The 25200-nt window shown below is 34.8% G+C and overlaps 1 protein-coding gene across 3 annotated transcripts in view; it reads right to left on the minus strand.

Moving 5' to 3' along the window:
* The window catches only part of VMP1 (vacuole membrane protein 1), a 129501-nt gene that overhangs the window by 11564 nt on the left and 92737 nt on the right, over positions 1-25200 (minus strand). For all 3 annotated transcript variants that reach the window (XM_086686808.1, XM_025917709.2, XM_086686807.1), the window contains 3 exons: positions 19857-19937; positions 15621-15737; positions 10419-10480 (listed from right to left, as the gene is read on the minus strand). In XM_086686808.1, the coding sequence (XP_086542934.1) occupies positions 10419-10480; positions 15621-15737; positions 19857-19937 (260 nt within the window). The remainder of the gene's footprint in view (positions 1-10418; positions 10481-15620; positions 15738-19856; positions 19938-25200) is intronic.

Genomic DNA, 25200 nt, shown 5'->3' on the forward strand with positions numbered 1-25200 from the left:
ATAAGGTAGACTGCTCTGAAGAAGGAAGGAAGGGGGAGTGTAGTTTATCATGCAATCTTTCTGAAGAAGTCAAAGTCCATCATGATGACTCCCATTAATATTTATAGCTTTCCAGTCCACAGACATTAGAGAAAGAAAAAAAAAAAAAAAAAAGAGAGAGAAACAAAATGATACCTAATTAACCCAGGAATATGACAAGTAAATGAACTGATGTTAATTGCAAATCAACTTATATTTAACCCAGTAAAAGTGGGATCCTGTAATTCTGTATGACTGGAATGAAAGGGTTATTAATTTCCCCATGTAATTGAATAGGGAACCTGAATCTTTGAAGCTAATATTACAAGAAAAAAAATGTTAACTGATGTATTCTACTTGCTTTTGGATCTGAAATGTGGCAGCCCTAACCCAAACCAAATTCCTTTATATCTCAGGACCTTGGAAGAGTACCCCAACATAAAATAAAGTTGGAATGGAAACTACACTACACTAAACAATCTAGGGTTTTCTCAGATACAAAAGTTTGGGTTGATAATCTCTGGCACTGTCTAAAATTCGTTGTGATTCAACCTCAGGATCTGGAATTAAAACATCTTGAATTTCATTCACATCTGTGTCCCTTTCAAATGATTTAAACCTCTTTTGTACTCAAGTTAATCCACTGTGTGTTCAGCAGTATTATAAACACATGACACCATCGGTTTCTTAGTGGCTGTGTAGAAGGAAGACTACTGCATTATCCAGAAACATCAGGTGTATTGTTACTACTGGCTTACAGCACATTTCCATCACAGACGTTTTCAAAAAATAATAATAACAATAATCTGCAATTGTCCTTGCTTTTGAACATTTGGAATTGTTTTCTATCAGTCAGAATGGAGGTAAAACCTCCTTATAATTAGTAGCTACTCTTTGGATTATGCTATCATTAAAGGGACACTTTTGAAAACAAAACCTGAGCAGTAGGAGCTAAGTGGGCATTTATGTTAATGAATGAACCCAGAACTAAACGAGCAGTTTATAAGAACCAAGTAAAAATGATTGGCTGCCAAAACAAAATCCTGTAAAAAAAATCAACTGATTTCAGTTCTAGAAAATGGTACACCGATGGCAGCTTTATACAGTGACAAATTTGTGTCTGGCTTGAAGACCCATTGAATTCTAAGGATGAAATCACCAACAGGGACCCATAGACCCAAAGATCAAGAATAAAGGAGAGTTTGCAGAATTTTAAATTGAAGGTGGGATGGCATAAAAACTTACTGAGTTTAGTCATTCAAAGTGGCAGGAAGGTGTGTGGAGAAAAAAATGACAGTTACTGACTGGAATTCAACCTCAACTAAGAACAATCTAGTTATTCCAACATTAGTTAGGAAGAGAATCACAAAACGCAGTAGATAATGAAGAAGAAAAAAGTCATGATCTCTGTCCTTAATGAACTTAATCTAGAAGGGTGATGAGAGAGGAAAAAAATGCATTTAAACCTACAGTACAAAAGCCAGTAGGTTTCTCCCTCAAAGTAACATCTGCAGTAACTAATTACAGCTGTACAAGGTGAATGCAAGTGTGAACAAGGAGTGGAAAGAAAAAATTCACATTGACTCCCTATCAAATTCACACAGTAGCCATTTGAAACTGGCACTGTAGTCCAAACCTCCAACTTCAAATAGACTACCTCACTGCTTTCTACAGCACTCCCTCAATATTTCTCTTTCTACCTCAAAAGATCTTAGAATCTTTAGTTTTGAAGGAAGCAGTGGTTAAAGAAAATAATCCACTTAGGCTTTTGATCTTGTCTCCTGGATCCTATCTCCATCTCTTGCATTTACATGAATTTAACTTCTCTGTGTTTCAGTTTCCCTATCTACACAGTGATAGTACCTTACAGGTTTTGTTATGCATATTCAGTAAAAATGTATGTAAAGCATCTGGCAAAGCAGGTTCTTAGTAAATGCTAATTTCCAACCCACATCCTTCCCTTTTTTCATTTCTATCTTCCATCTCTAGCTTTTTTACTAGAGTCTTTCCTTCAGTCTCAAAATACTGTTCTAATAATGAATGAACGAATGCATTCATGATTAGAAATGAATGAATGGATTCATTCAGTTTACACAACAATTAAAATGTGTCAGGTGTGACCCTGATCTGCTTTTTCCTTTAATCAACAATTCCATGTAATACAATTTAATTCAGTTTTAGTTTACATCATTCTACAGAAATGCTCTAATTATGGCCAGCAGTAAGTTCCTAATGCAATGACAACTTCTCATACAGTCTAACCTCAGAGTTCCTGCTTTATCTTTTAGCTATGATGCCTCCCAATATCCATAACAAAAATATAGAAGATTTAAGTGTTAAAAGAGAAGATAACAAACTACAGGAAGAGGACATGAACATTTTCCACCCTAACTGCAGAAGATTATGTTAAAGTCAGTGTGTACAAAGGAGTCTCAGCAGCTGCAATGTTAAAACTTAATGTATCCTTTTTTAGTTAATACAAATATTTGTATTTTACACTTCTGCAACCGTTTCTAATTATTTTATAGTGATCAAAGGCAAAGAGAATCAACTACATTAACCATTTTATATTTTAAAATGAAAATAGATTTTTCTTTCTGTAGAAGAAAAAGTCCAGGCCAACATAGCTCACTCTGACCACTTGTCATAGGATAAGGAACAAGAAACATCCTTAAGACTCAAGCACTTAATTACTCACTGGTTAAAATGACCCCTCTCTTGCCACAGGCAAATCCGACTCTGAGGTCAAACATCAAGTTAACTCAGAAATAGGCAGCAAAGAGCATGGAACATTCTGTGTCTGGTAAAAAGTCCCTGCTCCAGCCAACCCCCTCCCCCAAGTCCAATGATTTGAGTTATGGAAACTTTCCTGTGTGGTAAAACTAGGGACTTTGTCTTCCAATAAGACCCTGGCAACCTGACAATAAGCCAATGTTCTGCATATGGTTTGTTACGAGTCATATGCTTAATGTTATTTTCTGGGAATTCTCATCTTCTACTTGGTGAGACTACTGGAACATGTCATTTTAATAACGATTTTAATGTTAGACTTGGTCATGCTCTTATGCCCAGGTCTCTCTCATTTGGAGAAAGTCTAAAATTAAATAAAAATTAATTTTAAATCTTATTAAAAAAAAAAGACTGAAACAAATGTAATGCCTTTGAAGCTCTGAAGTTTCCTCTTTTTTTGGTTCCATCCCTTGACTTATTTCACACTAAGATACCAAACAGTGAAAAACTCTATTACATGCCTATTCTTTTTTTTTCAGAACCTTTCTCTGTCCTCCTGCCAAACATATCATAAACCAAAAGGCTTTCTCTCAAGGCAATTATCTGTATTCTAACAGCTCTCAGAATATAAAACTGATTCATTACATATGTTAAGATTTCCATATATAACTAGACTAACCCTTTGATTTAAGAAAATATAATAGAGATACCTTTCCCTAAACTTAATGACATTAGCAATTACTTCCCAGAACTGTTTAAGAAATAAATCTACTAATTATTATCTCTAGTTGAAGGAAGGGAACTATTTACTGTTAAAATTGCAGTAAATTTTGAAGGTAGGGCTTACCTTCTCTCTGGAACCTTAGGACTGTCATACAATGACATACTGTACTAAAAAACAAGGGTATAGTTAAGGTATCATATTTAGCTGGGCCACTCCCTAGTTACATTAAGAGTACCAGCCCTTTGGAAAGGAATATATCCTTCAGTAATCAGTATAGCATTCAAATCTGTGTAAAATTAATACTAAACCACACTACCAGAGATGTAATGGTCAATAGTAACTCAATGCTGGAGGTGGGGTGAAGTGAGGGGTTGGGGTGGCATTAGTGAGCAGTTTAGCCTGGTAGGCCACAGGCATACCTGTGGTAAGAATTTGCCCAAATATGGCCCTAGACAAAATTATCTTATCAAAACTAAGTTATCAAAACTGAGGGTTATCTTGCCTATGTCCAATTTCTCTCTTATTCACCTTTTCCCTCTTCTGTGTTTTCCCTTTCACCATACTCTCAGGCTCTTTACTATGTGCTCACCTTTCCTGCACTAAGAAATGCTCATAAAGCATTGTTCGAAAACATAAAAAACACAGAAACATTTCAAATGTTCATCAATGTAAGTGGATAAATAATTACCCAATGGAATAACATATAGCAACCAAAATGAATTATATTCAGCAACACAGAATAACATTAGCAACATAAAAGAAATCTGAAACAATTACATATAGTATGATACCCCCCTTTATTTTGAGAGAGAGCACAAGTGGGGGAGGCACAGAAAGAGGGAGAGAGAGAATCCCAAGCAGGCTCTGCACCATCAGCGCAGAGCCTAATGCAGACGGCAGAGACTAATGCAGGGCTTGAACTCACGAACCACGAGACCATGACCTGAGCCAAAGTCAGACACTCAACTGAGCCATATAGGCACCCTTAGTATGATACTCTTTTTATGAAAACAAAAACAAAACAAAAAACTAAAGCACAAATTATATAAATGAGTTATTTATAACAACTCTGACCTCATTTCCTTATCAATAAGAGGAAAAAAATACCCACCATACAAGGCTACAATTAGAAGTAAACAGTAATAATAATTGTAGGTAAAGTGCTCACTATGTTCAAAAAATAGTATACTTGGGGTGCCTGGTTAGCTCAGTCAGAAAAGTATGTGCCTCTTGGTTTTGGGGTCATGAGTTCGAGCCACACGCTGGGTGTAGAGATTACTTAAATAAATAAACTTAAATAATATCTTCAAGAATTATTTGTACAATCTTTGATGAAGAACTTCATCCCGGTTAAAGGCCAAGAATTAGGCCTTCCCTCAATCCTTCCTGGGAGTAAACAAAATAGTCACTTAGCATTCTACCTTTCTATCCAGTCAACAGAAACTGGAAAAAACAGAGACTGAAGACACAGGCAACAAAAAAATCTAGATGAAAGGCACTATTTATTTATTTATTGCTGGTGATTTTTTAAATTTATTATTATTATTATTATTTTTTAATGTTTATTTTTGAGAGAGAGAGAGAGAGCAAGCAGGGGAGGGCTAGAGAGAGGGGGACAGAGGATCCAAAGCGGGCTCTGTGCTGACAGCAGACTGCCTGATGTGGGTCTCAAACTCATTAACCAGATCATGACGTAAGCCTAAGTCAGATGCTTAACTGACTGAGCCACCCAGGCGCCCCACTGGTGACTTTTTAAAAATTGTTTATTTATTTTTGAGAGAGAGAGAGAGCGAGCAAGAAAGTGAGGAGCAGAGAGAGAGGAAGACAGAGGATCTGAAGCTGACTCTCCTCTGACAGCAGAGAACCTGTTGAGGGCTTGAACTCATGATCCAGATCATGACCTGAGCTGAGATCGAGTCAGATGTTTAATTGACCGAGCCACTTGGGCTCCCTGAGATGGAAAGCATTTTAAAAATTCACATGCCTTGGAATGTTAAACCACGGATAGAAGTATGTTTCTACTAAACTGGGCATTTCACATTTGATTGGAAGTTGGAAAGGTTGTCAGTGGCCTCCTGAACTGGAGAAGAAATACTACCAGTTAAATAACTAGTCTGGGGCAGACTTCATATTCAAATCTCAATTTATTTTGTTCAAAGGCAGTACACTCTTTTCATGTTCCACTCCCTAGCTCTCCTTTACTCTTGGGGTTCATTTTTCATTCCTTCTTGTCTCAGTATCTCATCATTTTAAATTTGAATTGTTGCTGGCTTTTTTTTTGTCTTGTCTTTTGATTTTTCCCTCTACCACAGCAACTCACCACTCCCTTAATTATGGGTACTTAGTTTTAAATATCCTTCAAAAGCCCGTATTCCAAACTTTACTAGTTTAGTTTGATGATTTGCTAAACCATTTACAGTTTAACAGTGTAAAGAGGGATACCAAACAATCAAAGGATAATGTTATTAGAGGTAGTATTTTCAGATCAGCTCAACAAGGGGTCTAGGGAGTCAATTTAACTGTTCTTTCCTTTTCTAAAACAAACTACCAAACTATTATATATGTAATAATAAATTTACACCTACCAAAATTCATTATCCTTGTTTAACTTCATTTTCAGTCTAGGTTTGGTGAGTCTGTTTATTATCATTTAGACACTTGTATTTAAAAGCACTTCCTACTTCAAACTGTAGGAAAACAGATCATGTCAAGCTCAATTGGAGGATTTGATTAAAAGATGTTATTCTTGGGGCACCTGGTGGCTCAGTCAGTTGAGCGTCCTACTCTCGGTTTCGGCTCAGGTCATGATCTCACGGTTTTTGAGTTCAAGCCCCATATTGGGCTCTGTGCTGACAGTGCAGAGCCTGCTTGGGATTCTCTCTGTCCCTACCCCATTCATGCACTCTTTCTCTCTCAAAAATAAATAAACTGTAAAAAAAAAACTTTAGAAAGATAATGTTATTCCTGACAAATATGAGAAAAACAAACAAACAAAAACAAAACAAAACAAAACAAAAAACCAAACACCTATTGGCAGCTGGTAATACAGAATTATTATCTGCCAAGTCTGGTTATTTATGCCATTTAATACATTATCTAGAAAAGAAGTTAATGAGGTAATCCCTGTAGAAAGCACTGGGGAAAAGAGGATACCAGGATGTTCCAGTATCCATGTCCTGAAAACAATTTTAAAAGTATGATACCACCCATTTAATTCAATTAAAACTGGATTCCAACAGGTCTTGAATATCTTAGAATACCTTTATGCAAAACCACCTTTTAAAAAAAAAAGTTTGTTTTGAGAGAGAAAAAGAGAACATGTGCACGTGTGCACACATTCACACACATGATTGGGAGAGGGGCAGAGAGACAGAAAATCCCAAGCAGGCTCTTTGCTACCAGCATAGAACCCAGTGCAGGGCTTGGTCTCACAAACTGTGAAATCATGACCTGAGCTGAAATCAAGAGTTTGATGCTTAACTGACTGAGCCACCGAGGCACCCCATATGCAAAACCATCTTTAAGAAGAATCACTGAATAAAAAAAAAAAAAAAAAGTTTATTTATTTTTGAGAGACAGCGAGTGGGAAGGGGCAAAGAAAGAGGGAACAGAGGATCCAAAGTGGGCTCTGTGCTGACGGCAGAGACTGATGAGGGGCTCAAACTCATAAACCAGGAGACCATAACCTGGGCTGAAGTTGGACACCTAACTGACTGAGTCACCCAGGCACCCCAAGAATCACTGGATTTTCTGTGAAGGGCTGTGCTAGATGAGCTAGTAAAGGGAAGAAAGTACTGATTTTGAAAACCGTAAGAATTCCACTTTTGATTTGCTGGCCTATTATTATAAAGACTCTTATTTCTATTTACTGTGTATAAGTAATACAACTTTTTAGAAACTCCAAAGGCTGGGGAAACACTCTGGGCTATGAAATGATATGCGAATTTTTATGGGCCAGATCTTTATTTGGATACCATGTGTTCATTTATCCACTACATAGTTATCAAGCACCTGCTATGTGTCAATCAAGATGCCAGGTGCTGTAGACACAATAGTGAACGAAGGCATGCCCTCTGCCAGTAAGAAGCACACGTTAGTGGTAGAAAGACAATAATCATATACCCTCAAACATAAATGGAAAAACACAACTGTCAGTGCATGTAGAACAGGCGTCTCTAGAAAAAAGGATATCTGATTTAGTCAGGGAAGGCATTTTGTTAATGTAATAGTTGAAATTTAAAGGACACTGTCTAGGCCACTGGTTCTCCATGGGGTTAGTGGTGGTTGTGGAGGTATACATGCATTGGGACATTCGGTAATGTCTACAGACATTTTTTAAAAATTATTTTCAATGTTTATTTATTTTTGAGAGAGAGAAAGAGAGAGAGAGGGATGACCAGAGAGAGAGGGAGACACAGAATCTGAAGCAGGCTCCAGGCTCTGAGCTGTCAACACAGAGCCCGATGAGGGGCTCAAACTCACAAACTGTGAGGTCATGACCTGAGCTGAAGTCAGCCGCTTAACCGACTGAGCCACCCAGGTGCCCTGACATTTTTAACATCATGACTGGGAGAGACTATTAGCATCTAGTGAGTAGAGGACAGGATGCAGTCAAATACCTTACAGTGCACAGGACAGTCGCCCACAGCAAAGAATTACCTGGCCTAAAATGTCAACAATGCAAAGGTTAAGAAGCCCTGAACTAGGCAAAGGGAAAAGCAGAAGCAAGTAAAGACCATTCATGGGAGACTCAACAAGAGAAAATTATAGAGGATACATCATACAAGGTTCATGATCATGTTCCTGATCACGTTCAGGAATTTTAGCTTTATTTTAAGAATGAAGGAAAAAACAAGTAAAAGTTTTAAAAAAGATGAGGAGCTGGGGGTAAGGGCGGTGGTGGTAATGTGCTCAGATTAATATTTTTAAAAGGTTACTAACTGCGGTATAGAGAACAGATTAGAAGGGAACATAATTTGATGTGAGTAGGGAAGACAGGTAGTTAACTAATCTTTTTATTTACTTACTTACTTTTTCTTTTTAATTTTCAACGTTTATTTATTTATTTTGAGGGAGAGAGAGAGAGAGAGAGAGAGAGAGCGAGCACAATGGGGAAGGGACAGAAAGAAGGAGACAGAATTCCAAGTAGGTTCTGTGCCATCAGTGCACAGCCCGACATGGGGCTCAAACTCATGAACCTGTGAGATCAGGACCTGAACCGAGATCAAGAGTCAGATGCTTAACTGACTGCGCCACCCAAGCACCCCACTAATCTTTTTAGAAACTCCAAAGACTGGGGAAACAGAAGGTGGTAGTGGTGGGTAAGTTGTTGAAAAACTTCCTTCTATAAATGTTCAGCATGGGAACAGAAGAAGGGAAGGATGTAGAGTGCTACATGCACAGTCATTCCTATAATGTGTGGGTTTTTGTAGTAGTCAGCTGTGTGTCCTTCATAATTCTTGAGGTGGAACAATAAACTCTAAGAACAGATGAAATGCCTTCTTTGTATTTAAAAAATAAGGGACAAGAATATTTCTTCTTTCTTTTTGAATGTTATGTATGGTGACTTGTAAACCAATTCATCTGTAAGGATCCAGGCAACAAAAAACTGGAGTAATTAAATTTTAATGTATAAACTATAATCCACATTTGTGATCAGAAGCTTAGGAAGTAATAAAACCAATAACTGGCCCTACTGAGTATATTCTCAAGAATATGTTTTTCCTCAATTATTATATTAAAACCATAATAGAAAATATTAAAACTATTTTATTACAAAATATCTATAGAAGAGAATAAATATAATATACAAGGTATGGTTTAAAGAATAATAAAACGAATACTTATAAACTTACCTCCAAATGGCAATTTTTTAAATAGCAAAATTGTCAATAGTGTTTTGTTTTACAAATGGCTTTTAAGATAAAGATTCATGTTAAAACTACATAAAGGGAAAAAAACACAAAAAAAGCCAAAAAACTACATCAAGTGTACTTTCTACCACTGGGCAGTTAAATTTTTTTTTTAAGTAATCTCTATACCCAACATGGGGCTCAAACTCACAACCCTGAGATCAAGAGTCACGTGCTCCATGGACTGAGCCAACCAGGAGACCTTGGGCAGTTAAAGTATTAAATGAAAACCTCATACCTGTAAACACTGAATTAAAAAAAAATATATAAAAAGTTCAATTTGCTATCTGACAGTATTCCTATTCCAGTTAATAATCTGATTAACCAGATAAAATGAGTCTGTCTTTATTTTTATCAAAGTCAACTCCATAAATTTGTGACATTATCATTTAAAGCATAAGTTAAAACTTACTTCTATAAACACAAAAATAAAAGCTTTGGATAGGCTAGGCTTTTTTTTTTAAATGGCCGGATTTTTCTCTAGTGAAGTAATAGGTTCATAACTGACCTATTTTGTAATATTAAATCATCTTATCATGCCTTCTTTAATGAAATATTAATATTTTATGTAAGATTTATATTTAAATTAAAGGCAACTGTGTATCTGGCATCCAATTTTGGCTAAAAATCACAGCACTGTACTAAAGCACCATTAAACTGTAATAATACACACATGTCTTTTATATAAAGAGAATTTCTTATTTCTTTGGAGGAGCAACGGTCTCAAACTCCAAAGCTTCTTTTATTCTTATTTTTAAACTTTATTATTTTTTTCCAAAGCTTCTTTTAAATCAAGAATTATATGACTTTAAAATTAAAATTAAATTAAAAATTTAAAATTAAATAAGGGTTATCTGAACTTCATCTTTCTCAGCTGTAGAGCAAGAAAGTCTTCAATTTAATAACAGGGCAAAAGATTTTTCCTTCTCAAAAGATAAAAAAATAAGCATTAGAAAAATTATGTTTCAATAAAATCTTTTATAAATTTTCTTCTGTTCAGTGATATTAATATTAGTCCACAAAGAATTACTTACCCGATGAAAGCCACCATCTGCTCCACTATGTGTTTGCTGAATGTTATTATAACGAAGATTTTCTGTAAAGAAAATGCCAGTTAAAATATGTTACCCAAAAAAAACCCCACTATAAATTCATAATTCTGATAAGAGTTTAAAAAGATGAGGTACTGCCCCAATTGCAATTTTTAAAATTCTTTAAAAAAACAAAATATATGAAACACCACTTTACTGACAAATGCTACCTACTTTGTATTTTAAAGATGTTTTTCCTTTAGCACAGCTGTATTCTAACCAGCATACACGACCATGTCTGAGGGAAAAATATGAGTCATGAAACCCAAGGCTGGGTGGACATTCCGCATGTTCTATGTATCCTAGAATGGATACATAGACAAACTGAAGTCATGGGTTCCCATACAGACCCCACTACTGAAATTAAAGCTGATCAGCCTGATGACATGCGTCTGGTCTAAATCTAATCCATAGGATCTTGAAAAGCCTGTATGCCCTTCATAGAAAGTTTATAGAAGTTATTATTAAAGTTCCATTTTCAGATCCTGAATGATTTTGGACTTTTAGGTTTACTTGTACAAGCAAAAGTATCAACAGTTATTCAGAATCTTTATCAGATTTGGGTCATTTCAATTTGGTGTTTTTTAGTCCTCTCCATTAATTAAAGATGTTGACATCCTACCTTCCAAGTAAAGATGTCTTTAGGACTAACAGGTAGCAAATGTCCTCAACTCAAATAAATGTTCAAAATAATATATAACATAAGGCATTATTATGGATTTTCAGGGAACACAAAGATGGCAAGGACACTTCCTTCTTCAATGCCCTGAAGAAATTAAAATATTTTTCTGTATTATAGTAGAAAAATGATAAATTATGTGTGTGTATATATATATATACATATACATACTATAGATGACATTAGTAGTAAAAATGTGTTACAGAAGTTCAGAGAAAGGAGAGGTACATAAGTACAATTAGAGATTCAAGAATGTGGTATTAAAGTTTAGCTCTAAAGGATTGATAAGAATTCTGATTAAACATGAGTAATTCAAAGTTGTCCCTCGACTGCTTAAATCTTTGTTATTGTTTGTCAAATAATAACTTCAGACTATGCAACCACAGGGGAGGGAAGAAAAATAAAATAAATAATAGTAGACTTCTTTTTATCCACCCATTATGAATCTCAGGAAAGTGGCTAAATTACACTAAAGCATATCATTTCAGGTAGAAGACTAATAAAGCAATGATATTTTCTTAAGGAACGTCTAGTGTTAGCAGAGACATTGACAGCTGCACAGCTGGGTATGTGTAAGGAAGTAGGACTAAAAAAGAAAAAAAAAGTTCATAGTCTTTTTTGGTGTTTATGTATCTATTAATTTTTTAAAATGTTTATTTATTTATTTTTGAGAGAGAAAGAGGGAGACAGAGAATCCAAAGCAGGCTCCAGGCTCCAAGCTGTCAGTGCAGAGTCCAACGTGGGGCTTGACTGTAAGATCATGACCTGAGCTGAAGTCGGACGCTTAACCGACTGAGCCACCCAGGCACTCCCATATCTATTAATTTTAAAAAGATTACTTACTACTTATCTTATGGAAAAAGCAAGCACATATAGATGTCAAAAATAGTTACAAAATGGATGGTGATTTCATAAACAATGTTACACAAATGGTATATGAAGATTACAAAACTAACAAGACAATTATACAGATCATTTTAGGAGAAAAGCATTATATACAAGGGTCCTTCTAGTTTCCATACTAAAAGCCAGTTAGGTGGAACTATAAATCTTTCACTAACAATGGCTTTTGCCTCTCAGTGATTTCACCACCATGAGTTTTCCCTTACCATCATTTCCTAACATTGAAAATAAGCCAATGCCCAGATAATTGCATAATTTCACTGCTTGAAAACAAAACAAGACTTTCTTTTTATATGTAACAGCTTGAAAATTCACAGTGCTGGGCAAGACATAAATGTGTCAGATATTTAAGAACATATGTCTCATCTCAGAGTCATTCGGGCTGGAGGTCTGAGTGGGGATTCTACCAAATAAACAAACACACGGCACAGACCACCAGACAGCCCACTCAACCATGTGTGCAGAATAGTCAAGGGAAAGGGTTGAGTAGGAAAGAAAAGAAAAAAAAAAAAAAAAAAAGAGGGTGTAGGGAACTAATGGTGCCAGAACGAACAAAGAAACTATCTATAAAAGAAGCGTCCTTCAATGGAAAAAAAGAGTCTTAAATTCATTTATTAAAAATTTATTGAGTGTCTATAACATGTCAGATGATATTCTAGGCACTAGAATACCTCAGTGAGCCAAAGACAAAATTCTCTACCTTCATGGAGCTTCCATTTCCATGTATGTGTCCATGTCGGAAAGGTAAAGAGGCAACAAACAACATACACGTTAAGTAAATTACAGGGTATATGAAATATTGAGTGTAAGTATATTGACTTTGGAAATCCCAATCTAATATTATTAGGTGGGGTAATTTGAAATTTTTAAGGGAAGTTTAACAAATAGCAAGGTATCAATAAAAATAACAATATTTTTGGCTCTTTGCTTTAGGCTGAGGAAAAAGAAGAATCAGAAGAAAAGATGGATTTGTTATTACAGAAAAATCTGTGTGTGGGGTTTCCTCCTGGTTACTTCAGAAATAGCTAAAATGCTTATATTATGCACTACTATTGTCTACCCAAGAATGAGAAATGTTTATTGTCCTGAGCTACATCTGGATGTACACCAAGTAACATGCCTTTAGAAAGTATGTGTCTCCATGATACAATGGAACACAGCAAACACATCCCATAGTCTGTTTAGTGAAGAAACTCAGATTCTCTGCTTTCAGAAACATAGAACTTTTTTTCCCTCTACACACATACAGGGAATACCTTCAAATTTATACAGTTTGGTTTGAATTCCAGAGCCTAGGCATGGATTTTATCTTCTCTAACACTGTTCTCCTACCTATGAAATTTGGATAATAACTACCTCACAGGATTGTTCTGAGATAACCAGTGCAAACTGCCTGGCACAGGTCTTGATAAATAGCAGGCATTACACAATTCAATTTCCTTAATCATGTAAGTAATTTATAGTTTAGAAGGCAATGCCAAAGAATGCAAAGAACACTGAACTTGACGCCAAAAGACTTGGGTTCAAATCCTAGCTGTTACTTACATTCTTAGGCAACTACTACTTATTAATCTTCTAAGTGTGACAATTACAAAATTGGAGTAGTAATTTCTCTATCCAATGATTATAATAATAAAATCAGCTCACATACACTAAGTGCTTTAAAGTGTGAAGTACTAAAAAAATAATAATAATTAAAAAAATAAAGTGTGAAGGCCTATATAAAAAAAATTAAGCATTATCATAACTTGATAAAATCTAAGAATGTTTAAAAAATATACGAATTTGCATATTCTGTTTTGAAGTCTGATAAGTTGCATGCCCTATCACTATAGAGTACTCTTGGCATAATAAATTTTACTATTAATTTATAGAAAGTTACTATGCAAAGCTGGACGCATAAAGTTTATGGATTCCCAGAGAGGTTGCTATCATAAAGGGAATTAAAATAATGTTATGGTTTCTTAGGCATTAATACTTTCTTTTCTTTTTTAAAATTTTTTTAATGTTTATTTATTATTCTGACAGACAGAGAGAGAGACAGCACGAGCAGCGGGGGGCAGAGAGAGAGGGAGATACAGAATCCAAAGCAGGCTCCAGGCTCTGAGTTGTCAGTACAGAGCCCGACGTGGGGCTTGAACTCACAAACCACGAGATCATGACCTGAGCCGAAGTCAGAGGCCTAATCGACTGAGCCACCCAGGCGCCCCAGGCATTAATACTTTCAAGGGACAATTAATACTTTAATTAATTGGAAGAAAAAGCAAAATGATAGCTTCCTTCTTCCCCTAGAAATAACTAAAAAGATCAAAGAAAAATTTATCTTCTGATACACTACAAAATAATTTACTACTCACCATGGTATTTTATTATTTGTAAAAATCTAACAGGATATTGTAATATTTACCAAAGTAACTAGCATTCCCATATTAAAAAATCATTTCATTGAACAATATACTTAATGTAAGTGGCAGAAAATATATTCCTTGAAGGAGGAATGTCCTTGGAATTTTGAATGATTTTCATGGCAGGAGAGTAGAGGACAGGCTCAATAAACTCATCCCAAATGCCAAAATCTAATATTAGAAACTGGGCAGGTAGAAGTAGCTGAAGTTTTCCTGTCTCATTCTGCTCTTCTAAGAACTGAAGGTAGAGAGGTGTTAAGAAGAAATTGGAGAAAATTAAAAGATATGCTTTTAGTTTTGAAGGAATTATACCAGGGCAAAGACATTACTCACTGCTCTTGCCTTTCCTTTGGTGAATGCCTCTTTGACGTAAACCTCACTGATTAAGACATTCTATTCAGGTTAATTTTATTTTATTCTAGTGAGATTTGCCCTTTTAAAAGGCAACAATTCATGTCAAGGTTCATATATTCATTTCCCCTCATTTTCTCTCTTCTATTCATACACACACACACACACACCTCTCTGTCCTGAAGCTTTTGTTAAGACTGGCTATGCACAATAGCTGATTCTCACTTCTCTAACCACAACCCACAGCTCTTTGCCTCTTCAGAGACTCCTTTCTTCCCCATTTTTTGCCACACTGACATCTGGCTGGTTTTCTGTAAAGGACATTGGTGCCCTGAGAGGAAGTATTATTTGGGGGTATGAAAGAAAAGTGGAATTAGTGTAAGGCAATATTCTCTCAGCTAATAGTAAAAATATGACATTTTTGGTTATGTATGTGAAAATGATGATGTGCATTTTCCTATATGAGAACACTATTTTTGTTTGCTAAAAGTCTTAGATGAAAAGTTTCACAAGGCAAGAAGTGAAATAAAGACAGACAGGAAGGGAGGGAGGAAGAAAGAAGGAAAGAAAGAAAACAAGGAAAAAGTCCTAAAGGGGCACAATTTTCCAACAGGGACAGGGAAAACCTGCCCCAAATTCACTAACCCCCAGATGACTTTCCACAATTAAATACCTAAGGAAAATACCAACCCAAAGAAGCAGAACCAAAATATTAACAATTCACACTGGAATGAGCAAATGAATTAAGTTTCAATGCATTTCAAAGGGCTCACCATCATCAGACAGTAAATCAGAGGGTGTAATTACCTGGATATGCATTTTAATTATTGCTTTTCCAATCAGAGTTGCACCAAAGAAAGTCCAAAAAGGTACAAGAAAATGTCCACATGTTATTCCAGCCAGGTCAAATAGAGGATTTGGAATCTATTTAAAAAACAAAACAAAACAAAACACACACACACACACACACATTAAAATAGGACTTTCATATATAATCCAAGGAACAGTTTTAATTTTACCACCTACAGGTATGTGGAATTATGCTTAAGCCTTGCTTACATTACAAAGAGAGGTGTAGATTCCCTGATCAATACTAGACTGTTCAGAAGGTTAGGCAAGTAGTCTAATGTTTCTGTAAATTCGGTCTCATATTCATCTCAGGCTGCTGTTAAAGCAAACCCAACTGTCCTTTTGCTTACATTACTTATGGCTAATGCCCCATAAATATACTTTTTTCTATCACATTAGAATTGGTAAAACCAATGGACCCACAGGAATTTAATCCCATTCAGCAGATACTTAACCGTTTGGTAGCTGTGTCTAAGGTGAGGTATAAACGAAGAAAAAGTCCTGAGATTATTTCTGTAATACTGGGGTTGTAAAATCTTCAGCCTGAAATAAGAATATCATCTAGAAATCACTCATATCTATATAGCAAATATTCTTATGAAATTCACAAATATATTTATAGGCAGATGTGCTTTTATTCCTCAATGTAAAAAAAAAACCTTGTAATTTGTATTTTGCACAGACAAATCTCATAATTTGTATGACAGTACAAGGCTGTGAGGCTGTGTAATATATTTTAGGCAGAAAATCAAGTGTGGAAATACGAGCGCATAGATTCAGATGTTTTGAATACTCAGTCCGAGACAAAGAAGTGATTCACAACAAATACCTTTTCCAAACATTCCCACATTTCAAGAATGCTGAAAGACAATTTCATGTAAAAATGCAAGGAAACCACAAGCTGTTTTTGAGCACTTCATCCATTTTTCTCCCATAGAAGCACTCTGTCCTTGTGGCAGTTGGCAGAACCATTCACAAGCCAATTAATTTATATAATTTCATTTCTGAACTTTCAAAGAAAAGACTAGTTGTTTAAAAGATATTTGTCACATATGTTCTTCTTAAAAACAATGTCATGACTAAATTAGAATTCAAATATTCTTTTGTTCATAACACTTGGATTTAATAACTTTTGTTTTTCCCATCCAAATTCAAATGTTTAATGCAATTTCATGTCTTACAATCATATAATAATATCACTTGCATAGCTTTACATCTATCATTTCTTATATTTTCTCACGTGACCCTCATAACTCCATGGATTATAATTTTAATTGTTTTCCTTTATTATCAGGCTCTATCTCAAGTTGAAATAGAAATTAAAGTATATAAGATATGTAAATCAGAATAGATTAAAAATTAGAATTTGTTAAACATGTTAAACACCTCAGTGTATGCCAGATACAGTCTGAGCATAATTAATGAGTTTATTGTTGCATGTGCATGTTATTTACTCTTTTTTTAAGTTTATTTTGAGACAGAGAGAGAGAGAGAGAGAGAGAGAGCGCGAGCAGGGGAGGGGCAGAGAGAATCCCAAGCAGGCTTTCCCCTGTCAGCAAGGAGCCCAATGTAAAGCTGGAACTTGTGAAATGTGAGATCATGACCTGAGCCAAAACCAGGAGTCAGATCAATTGAGCCACTAGGCACCCCTTCTTTTTTTCACCATCTAACTAAATACAGAAAGGAAAACTGAGATTACAAAAGCTACTAATGGGGTGCCTGGGTGGCTTAGTTGGTTAAGCATCTGACTCTTAGATTTGGCTCAGGTCATGATCTCACATTTTGTGGGTTTGAGCCCCACACTGGGCTCTGTGCTGACGGTGCTGAGCCTGCTTGGGATTCTTTCTCTCTCCTTCTCTCTCTGCCCCTCCTGCAAATGTTCTCTTTCTCTCTCTCAAAATAAATAAAGAAAACTTAAAAAAAAAAAAAAAAAAAGAGCTACTAAGTAGCTTTGAAATTTTCCCTCAAGTAGGAGTTTAATTTGTTAGTTTAAACGTTAACAACAAAATAACTAAAGACTTCTTTTTACCTTAAAGTATATACTTTTAATACTTTAACAGAAATATCAATTTTCTGGAAAAAAGTTCCTGGAAGGCCAAACTGATCTATCAATTTCTGTTCAATACTGACTATTCCTAGTCAAATATAAGGACTGACTAGTATGGAAAATGGATTTGCAACAGTGAGGTCACAGAGATAGATGAGTGCCAAAGAATAAATACCATTTTTTATTTTAATAAATTGAAGGTACTCATGTTTTCCCTAGGAATAATGAAAGCTAGTTTTTATTGAATGTTCTGATTTTTAGGATACTTTTCTAAAGTTTCTGCATCACCAACTCAACTTAATCCCCAAAACAATGCTATATGATATGCTTATGCTCATTTTACAGGAAAATGAGACAGATTTGACAGTTTGTTCGGGAGAGCAGGATTTCAGCAGCAGAGCAGAATTTCAACCCAGGCAATGTGGTTCCCAGGCTTGTTTTCTTAGCCTCTAAAGTAAGGACATTATTATCCATTAGGCCTCTCAGTTTAATCCCAGTCTGCTGACTTCCACAACACTTTCTACTTATCCTTGTATTTCAGTGGTCTCCCTGACTAGACTTCAGGATCCTCGAGGAAAGGGAATGTACCTTTCATCTCTTTATTCTCAACACTCAGTGACTAAATCAAAGCTGAGGAATAATGATAAAAAATGGTTGAACATTTATGTTCTAAGCACTGTGTTAGTTCACACACACACACACACACACACATATTTTAATTTTTTAATGTTTATTTTTGAGAGAGAGAGAGAGAGAGAGAGAGAGAGCAGGGGAGGGGCAGAAAGAGAGAGACACAGAATCTGAAGTGGGCTCTAACTCATAAGCTAGGAGATCATGACCTGAGCTGAGTCAGATGTTCAACTGACTGAGCCACCCAGGCACCCCTTACATATAGTTTCTTGAATCCTCAATCAGCCTTTACAATGATGAGTGACTTACTGTCCATTAAAAAAAAATTAGAAATCTAGGGCTCAAAGAGAGTAACTTGATTAGGTTACATAGCTAATAAGAGACAAGACTGGCTTAGGAATGCCAAAGCCAATTTTCTTTCTACAATATCACACTATAGTATACTTATAAACTGCTCAAATACTTGAGAGATCAAATTATGATAAAGAGCTCATACACTGAAATGAAAACTTAGATTATGAAAATTTCTAGTATTGCTAGGTCAAAGGATAGTAATTGAGGCATATGTGTATCTCACAGTATCTCTAGAATGTTGACATTACATTAGAAATTTTGGCACCAAAAGTCCTCTTTTTTTGGGCATTTGCTTTTGCTAAGGCAGGGGAGGGGCAGAGAGTACTCAAAGATATATTCATATTCTAGAAAATAATGGACAAAGCAGCTGTGTGTCAGTAGATAATAATTTTGTGAATTATATTTATAGCTGCAGTTTTTATTGTATCAACTAGGTACACCTAGTTAATCCGGCCAAATCCACCACTGAATTACCAAAAATTGTGTATGGGCTACCAAAGAAAGCTTTGATCAAAATGCTCCATTTCAAATATAACTATTTCTATCATATTAGAAAAGGACCAGGGTAAACACCAACTCATCAAGGAATGTTGATTTCCCAAATCTGCAATTTAAGAAATTAAGTTTTTGACATAAGTGGCTTCTTAGTTCACTGTAGCCAAAAATGCCCTTAACTTTGCCCCAGAGGTTTCAATTACCTAACTTGGTGTAAATACCCCTTAAGACAGGTTTCACATGACTTCTTCCTTATAACTAATACTTGAAACTTTGGAAAAAGACTACCTATCTATAACTCTGGAAAGAATGAAGTCATTGTTACTTGGTTAAATGCACTTCATTTTATAAATTCTTCATGGAAAGGATGAATTTTATCTCTTTTATTCTTACTGAACCAAGCCATTTAGGTCTGAAGTCATCATGGCAAGATGAAATGCTTGAAAAGTCAATAAACTAGATATGAATCCATCCAATAGAAACAGCTCATTTGATGAGTAAGATGAATGATTAATAAATTTATATACTCATTAAAAGTGATAGCATTTTTGTTCACTCAAGTATGTTACCTTATTTTTTGTTAAGTGTGTTATCTTTAAAAACAAACTGGATCAATATATAAATCTACCATTTATTGGAATTCCTCACTTTTAATACAATTCACTTACTGAAGCACAGGCCAAAATTCCAAAAAATCCAACCTTCTGTACTAGGTTTTGAACTGCCAGTTTAGCCCGGGAAGCAAAGTCCTGTATAAAAGGAGGATATCAAAACATTAATGAAATGTATAGGGAAGAAGAAAAGATGGCTCTTTATAGAATTTATAATATTAAATGCCACACAACCTGATTCACTTAATCATTGCTTTTGATGAATGATTAAAAAAAATCATAGGTTGCATTAAAAAATATGAATAAAATCTTGATAGAACATTAGTTACATCCTTAAAGACAAACTTTTACCACATTTCAAGAATAAGCCAAAACACTGTTACTTTATTTTTCAGATTATCTCTGGATTATCTAGGGATGAAGAAAATGTTATAAACTATCTATGAACCAACTCATTATTTTGGAAATACTGACCTACCACATGCGATTCTTTTAAAAAAATGTATTTATTTATTTAATGTTTTTATTTATTTTGAGAGAAAGAGAGACAGACAGGGCATGAGCAGGAGAGGGGCAGAGAGAGAAGGAGACACAGAATCTGAAGCAAGCTCCAGCTCAAGTTGGAGCCCAAGGCAGGGCTTGAACTCATGAGCTGTGAGATCATGACCTGAGCTGAAGTTGGATGCTCAACCAACTGAGCCACCCAGGCGCCCCTACCACATGTGATTCTTGATCTTGGGGTTGTAAATTTGAGTCCCATGTTGGATACAGAGATTAACAAAAATAAAATCTTAAATAAAAATAGAAAAAAAGATTAAATTTTATGCAGATCACCTAATATACAAAATAATAAAAAATATTAAGCCTAGAGAAGTTTGTGGAATTCTGTTTTTAAACACATCCTGAAAGTAAGGAGTCATTTCATCTCTCTGAGGCAGAATCTCTTTACTCAACAGAAATTAGATAAAAACAAAGGAAAACAGACTCCTTGTTCTTTCAGATGCCTGGGCGCCCAACATCAATTATCCTTCAGGGTGCTGTAAGAATTTTTATTTGAGGGGAAAGAGCTACTTTATCCAAATAAGTGAAGTAGAAACTTCCCTTTACCTTTTTGTTTTCTTAAATTTTCTAAATTAATTTTCAGCTTGCATGTCTTACAAGGAAAACAAATTAAGTGCCTTTTTAATGGGAAGTTTTACTTGTTAAAAAGTCTGAAAGTTGTCTACTGAAAATGGATTTCACAAATCTCATTATGTGTTGAACACACACGCGCGCACGCACGTGCGCGCACACACACACACACACACACACACACACACACAGTGACCATGCTACTTTCAGTTCCTGTAATTTATTTTCCAGGACTTTCACAATATTCTCGGAATTAAAATTACATTTTTATACTAAACAATCCATAAACGTTTATTTAAATTCAACTAATATGAAGTTTACACACTTGTTTTCATTATAAGAAGCCAACAGTAGCAGAATATGCAGCTTGAGGGAGTATTTTCTTGATGTTTTTCCTTGCCAGTGTAGTGAAAAACAAAGAAACAAAACAAAAACAACAAAAAAAACCCTCAGGGAAGCATTGCACTAGTGTCTGCACCGAATCTAAAATATTTTACGGTAGTAACTCATGTTTAGATTTCATAAACACAACTACATTTTGTTGTTTTTATTTTAAACTTATTTTGCTTAAAGCCATATATTTACAACTTACTGATATGGCTCTAAAGGCTTTATTGACATAATTTTATTGAAAACATCACTCTTTCATGGTCTAAAATGTTCTACATGTTAAATGTAATTGTACTTTGATGCTCTGTATTTTTATTTTCAGTTTTATTTATTTAAGTAATCTCTACACCAAATGTAGGGCTCAAACCCATGCCCTGAGATCGAGTTGCACACTTTCTGACTGAGCCAGCCAGGCATCCCTGTTGCTTTATATTTTAAAATTTCTTTTTTTTTTTTTAAAGCAACTCAGATACTTTTAAATTATTTGCATAGTTGACAGTTCTTTCTTATCATGTTGATTTTAAAGTAACACTGTCTATGAATATGTCTATTTATATTTCTGCTTGTTGTTAAAATAGAATTGTATCATAGGAATATTATTTGACAATAAATTCAACTTACACACACACATCCTCAACACCAGCCAAAAAAACTCTTTTACTAAAGTTTAAAAGAATCATTTCAAGCATAGTCTGCTATTCTTTTTAGGCTGGCAAATAAAATAAAATAAAATAGCCACAAAAGGACATCAATAATTTTAAAATCAATATTTTAAACAAAAAGCTTAACAATTTAATATGGTAGGTAGTCAATATTTAAGTTAAATATCAAAAGAAATTAGTATCTCATTTTAATAGTTTTGGTGTATCTGTGGGAACAATGTAGCAAGTACAATTTGATTACTTCCTCAATTGTCATTCTTTATTAAAAATAAATCTGTACAACTAAAAACAAATTCCTTTTAATAGTTTCATTTCTCTGGATTCACATTTCATAAAGTTTACCTATTTCACAATTTAAATGCCTGAGAGGAACGTTTGATTCTCTAGTTCTACCTAAATAAGCAGCATGCATTTGCAATTTGTAATCATGTATCTCTTTCTACTTTTTAAAAAATAAACACAATATAAGAAAGTAAAATTATCTTTCCCACTCTCAACAACTGTGATTGTGTATTTAACTAACCATGCTTCTGAAATGAAGAACAAGAGACATTAGAAACATTTCTCCAATAACTACAATAAAACAAATGAAGCAGTGTTATAATAAATCCTTATCACGGAGACTTTAAGGATTAATAAAGAAAAAACAGATAAAGCCTTCAAGTATGAATATTCCTGCATGACTTTTACTTCACATTTCTTTTTCCTAAGAAAAATTTGTGATTAAGGGAGAAGAGAAACTATATGGCTAGTTATAATTAGCTTGAAAAATGCTAATCTTTGAATCTAAAGATACCAGATGGATTTAAAATACATGAAATAACATTTATCTTCAAATGGCAACAGTCCACCTATTTCAATTTTCATAAGTGATCACGTGAAATTTCAAGATCTCTTTAAAAGCAACAAAAAATACCTAAACCTGTTAAACAAATGCAGTACTATGGAGATAATTAGTATTTGCTTAATAGCTTATATCAGTTTGAGATGGTAAATGGTGAAAAATTTTATAAATTATCTGCCTTCTTAATCATTCTATGTTAAAACTTTGGCTGACCTTGGGATGGTAATGAAGTGGCTCCACAGATAAAATTAAAAACCACAGAACAACTTTTTCAATAATAATTCCTTGTATGTAAGGGGAATTTAAAATACACTGAATTGGGCGCCTGGGTGGCGCAGTCGGTTAAGCGTCCGACTTCAGCCAGGTCACGATCTCACGGTCTGTGAGTTCGAGCCCCGCGTCGGGCTCTGGGCTGATGGCTCAGAGCCTGGAGCCTGTTTCCGATTCTGTGTCTCCCTCTCTCTCTGCTCCTCCCCCGTTCATGCTCTGTCTCTCTCTGTCCCAAGAATAAATAAACGTTGAAAAAAAAAATAAAATTTAAAAAAATAAAATAAAATACACTGAATTTGTGAAGTTCTTTCACCATCTAAAATGACATTTTAGGGGCACCTGGATGACTCAGTAGGTTAAGCATCGACTCTGGATTTCAGCTCAGGTCATGATCTTACAGTTTTGAGTTCGAGCCCAGTGTCTAGCTCTGTGTTAACAGTGAGGAGCCTGCTGGGGATTCCCTCTCTCTCTCTCTCTCTCTCCTTCTCTCTCTCTCTCTCTCTCTCTCTGCCCCTACACTTCTTATACTCTGTCTCTCCCTCAAAACAAATAAATAAAAGTAAATAAATAAATAAAATAAATAAATAAAAATTTAAGATCCTAATAACCATGTAATTAAATATTTTTTACAATGAAATAATACTAAACATAATACCATAATTAAAGTATACAATTAATTCTCATCTTCATAGAAACTGCAATGAAACATAACTCATAATCTTTAAATCTTTCAGACTAAAACATGTCCTAATTGCAATTTTCTACCCTTTATCAGGGCTCCCTATGGGTTATTTTCACATAAAAATGTAGATTAATTCATTAAATTCAAGTGAACAAAATATTTTATCTTACTATTATCTTAATCAACAATATTAATAATGTAACTACTATGCCTTAACACTGCATATTTAAGTAAGTTTACTTTAAAAGAGGTCTGTTTTAAAGAGTCATAGATCATCTATTGTTTTTGAATTATAATGGACTCAAACATGCTTATGAGATGAAGACTAATGAAATAAACTCTAGAATTATAAGCAAAAGTAGGGATATTAACTTGATGAAATGAAGTGATTGCAACAGTAGTACATTTATCAAAATAGTGATCAGAACAGACTTGTGCAACTACTATTGAAAATGAAATGTTTTAATATCAAATTTACAGCTTTTGCATTACATCAGAGATGATCACTGGAATTTCTATTTAAATTGAATATTAGGGTAAAATTCTATAATAGTACAAACTGAATACATTACATAAAGATATTTCATAAAAGCAAAGAATATTTATTTTGAAAACAACTTAAGAGATTTAGAAGTTAAAAAAAAAAAAAAGTTTGTTATTTTGAGAGGGGGAGGGCCAGAGAGAGAAGGAGACACAGCATCCAAAGCAGGCTCCAGGTTCCGAGGTGTCAGTACAGAGCCCGACGCAAGGCTTGAACTTATAAACTGTGAGATCATGACCTGAGCCAAAGTCAGATGCCTAATTCACTGAGCCACCCAAGTGCCCCTAAAAGTTTTTTTTTTCTAATTTAAATAATCTTTACACTCCATGTGGGGCTCAAACTCATGACCCCAAATTTAAGAGTCCCATGCTTTACCACCTGAGTCAGCCAGGCATCCCTAATGTAGAGCTTTAAAGTGTGTTTAAGGGGTGCTTGCATGGTTCAGTAGGTTAAGTATCCAACTCTTGATTTCGGCTCAGGTCATGATCTTATGTTTTGAGAGTTCAAGCTCTGCACTGGGCTCTGTACTGACAGAGTGAAGCCTGGGATTCTTTCTCCCTCTCCCTTTGCCCTCCCCGCACCACCTTGCTTGTCTTAATAAAATAAAATGTGTTTGAGCTTAAGGTGTTATCAACTTGAGACAAACTGTTATAAGATGTTTTATGTAAGCCTCATGATAAACACAAAGCAAAAATCTATAGGAGATACACAAAAAAACAGCGAGAAAAGAATATAAGCATCTTATTACAGAAAATCATGAAATCACAAAGGAGAAGAGTAAAAGAAGAAAGGAACAAAGGAATTATAAAACAGCCAGAAAACAATTTTAAAATGGCAATAAATTTATCAATGATAACTTTAAATGTCAATGGATTAAATTC

This window comes from Puma concolor, chromosome E1 (genome assembly GCF_028749965.1).
Source record: "Puma concolor isolate L17-30 chromosome E1, mPumCon1.1.hap2, whole genome shotgun sequence".
Lineage (NCBI taxonomy): Eukaryota > Metazoa > Chordata > Mammalia > Carnivora > Felidae > Puma > Puma concolor.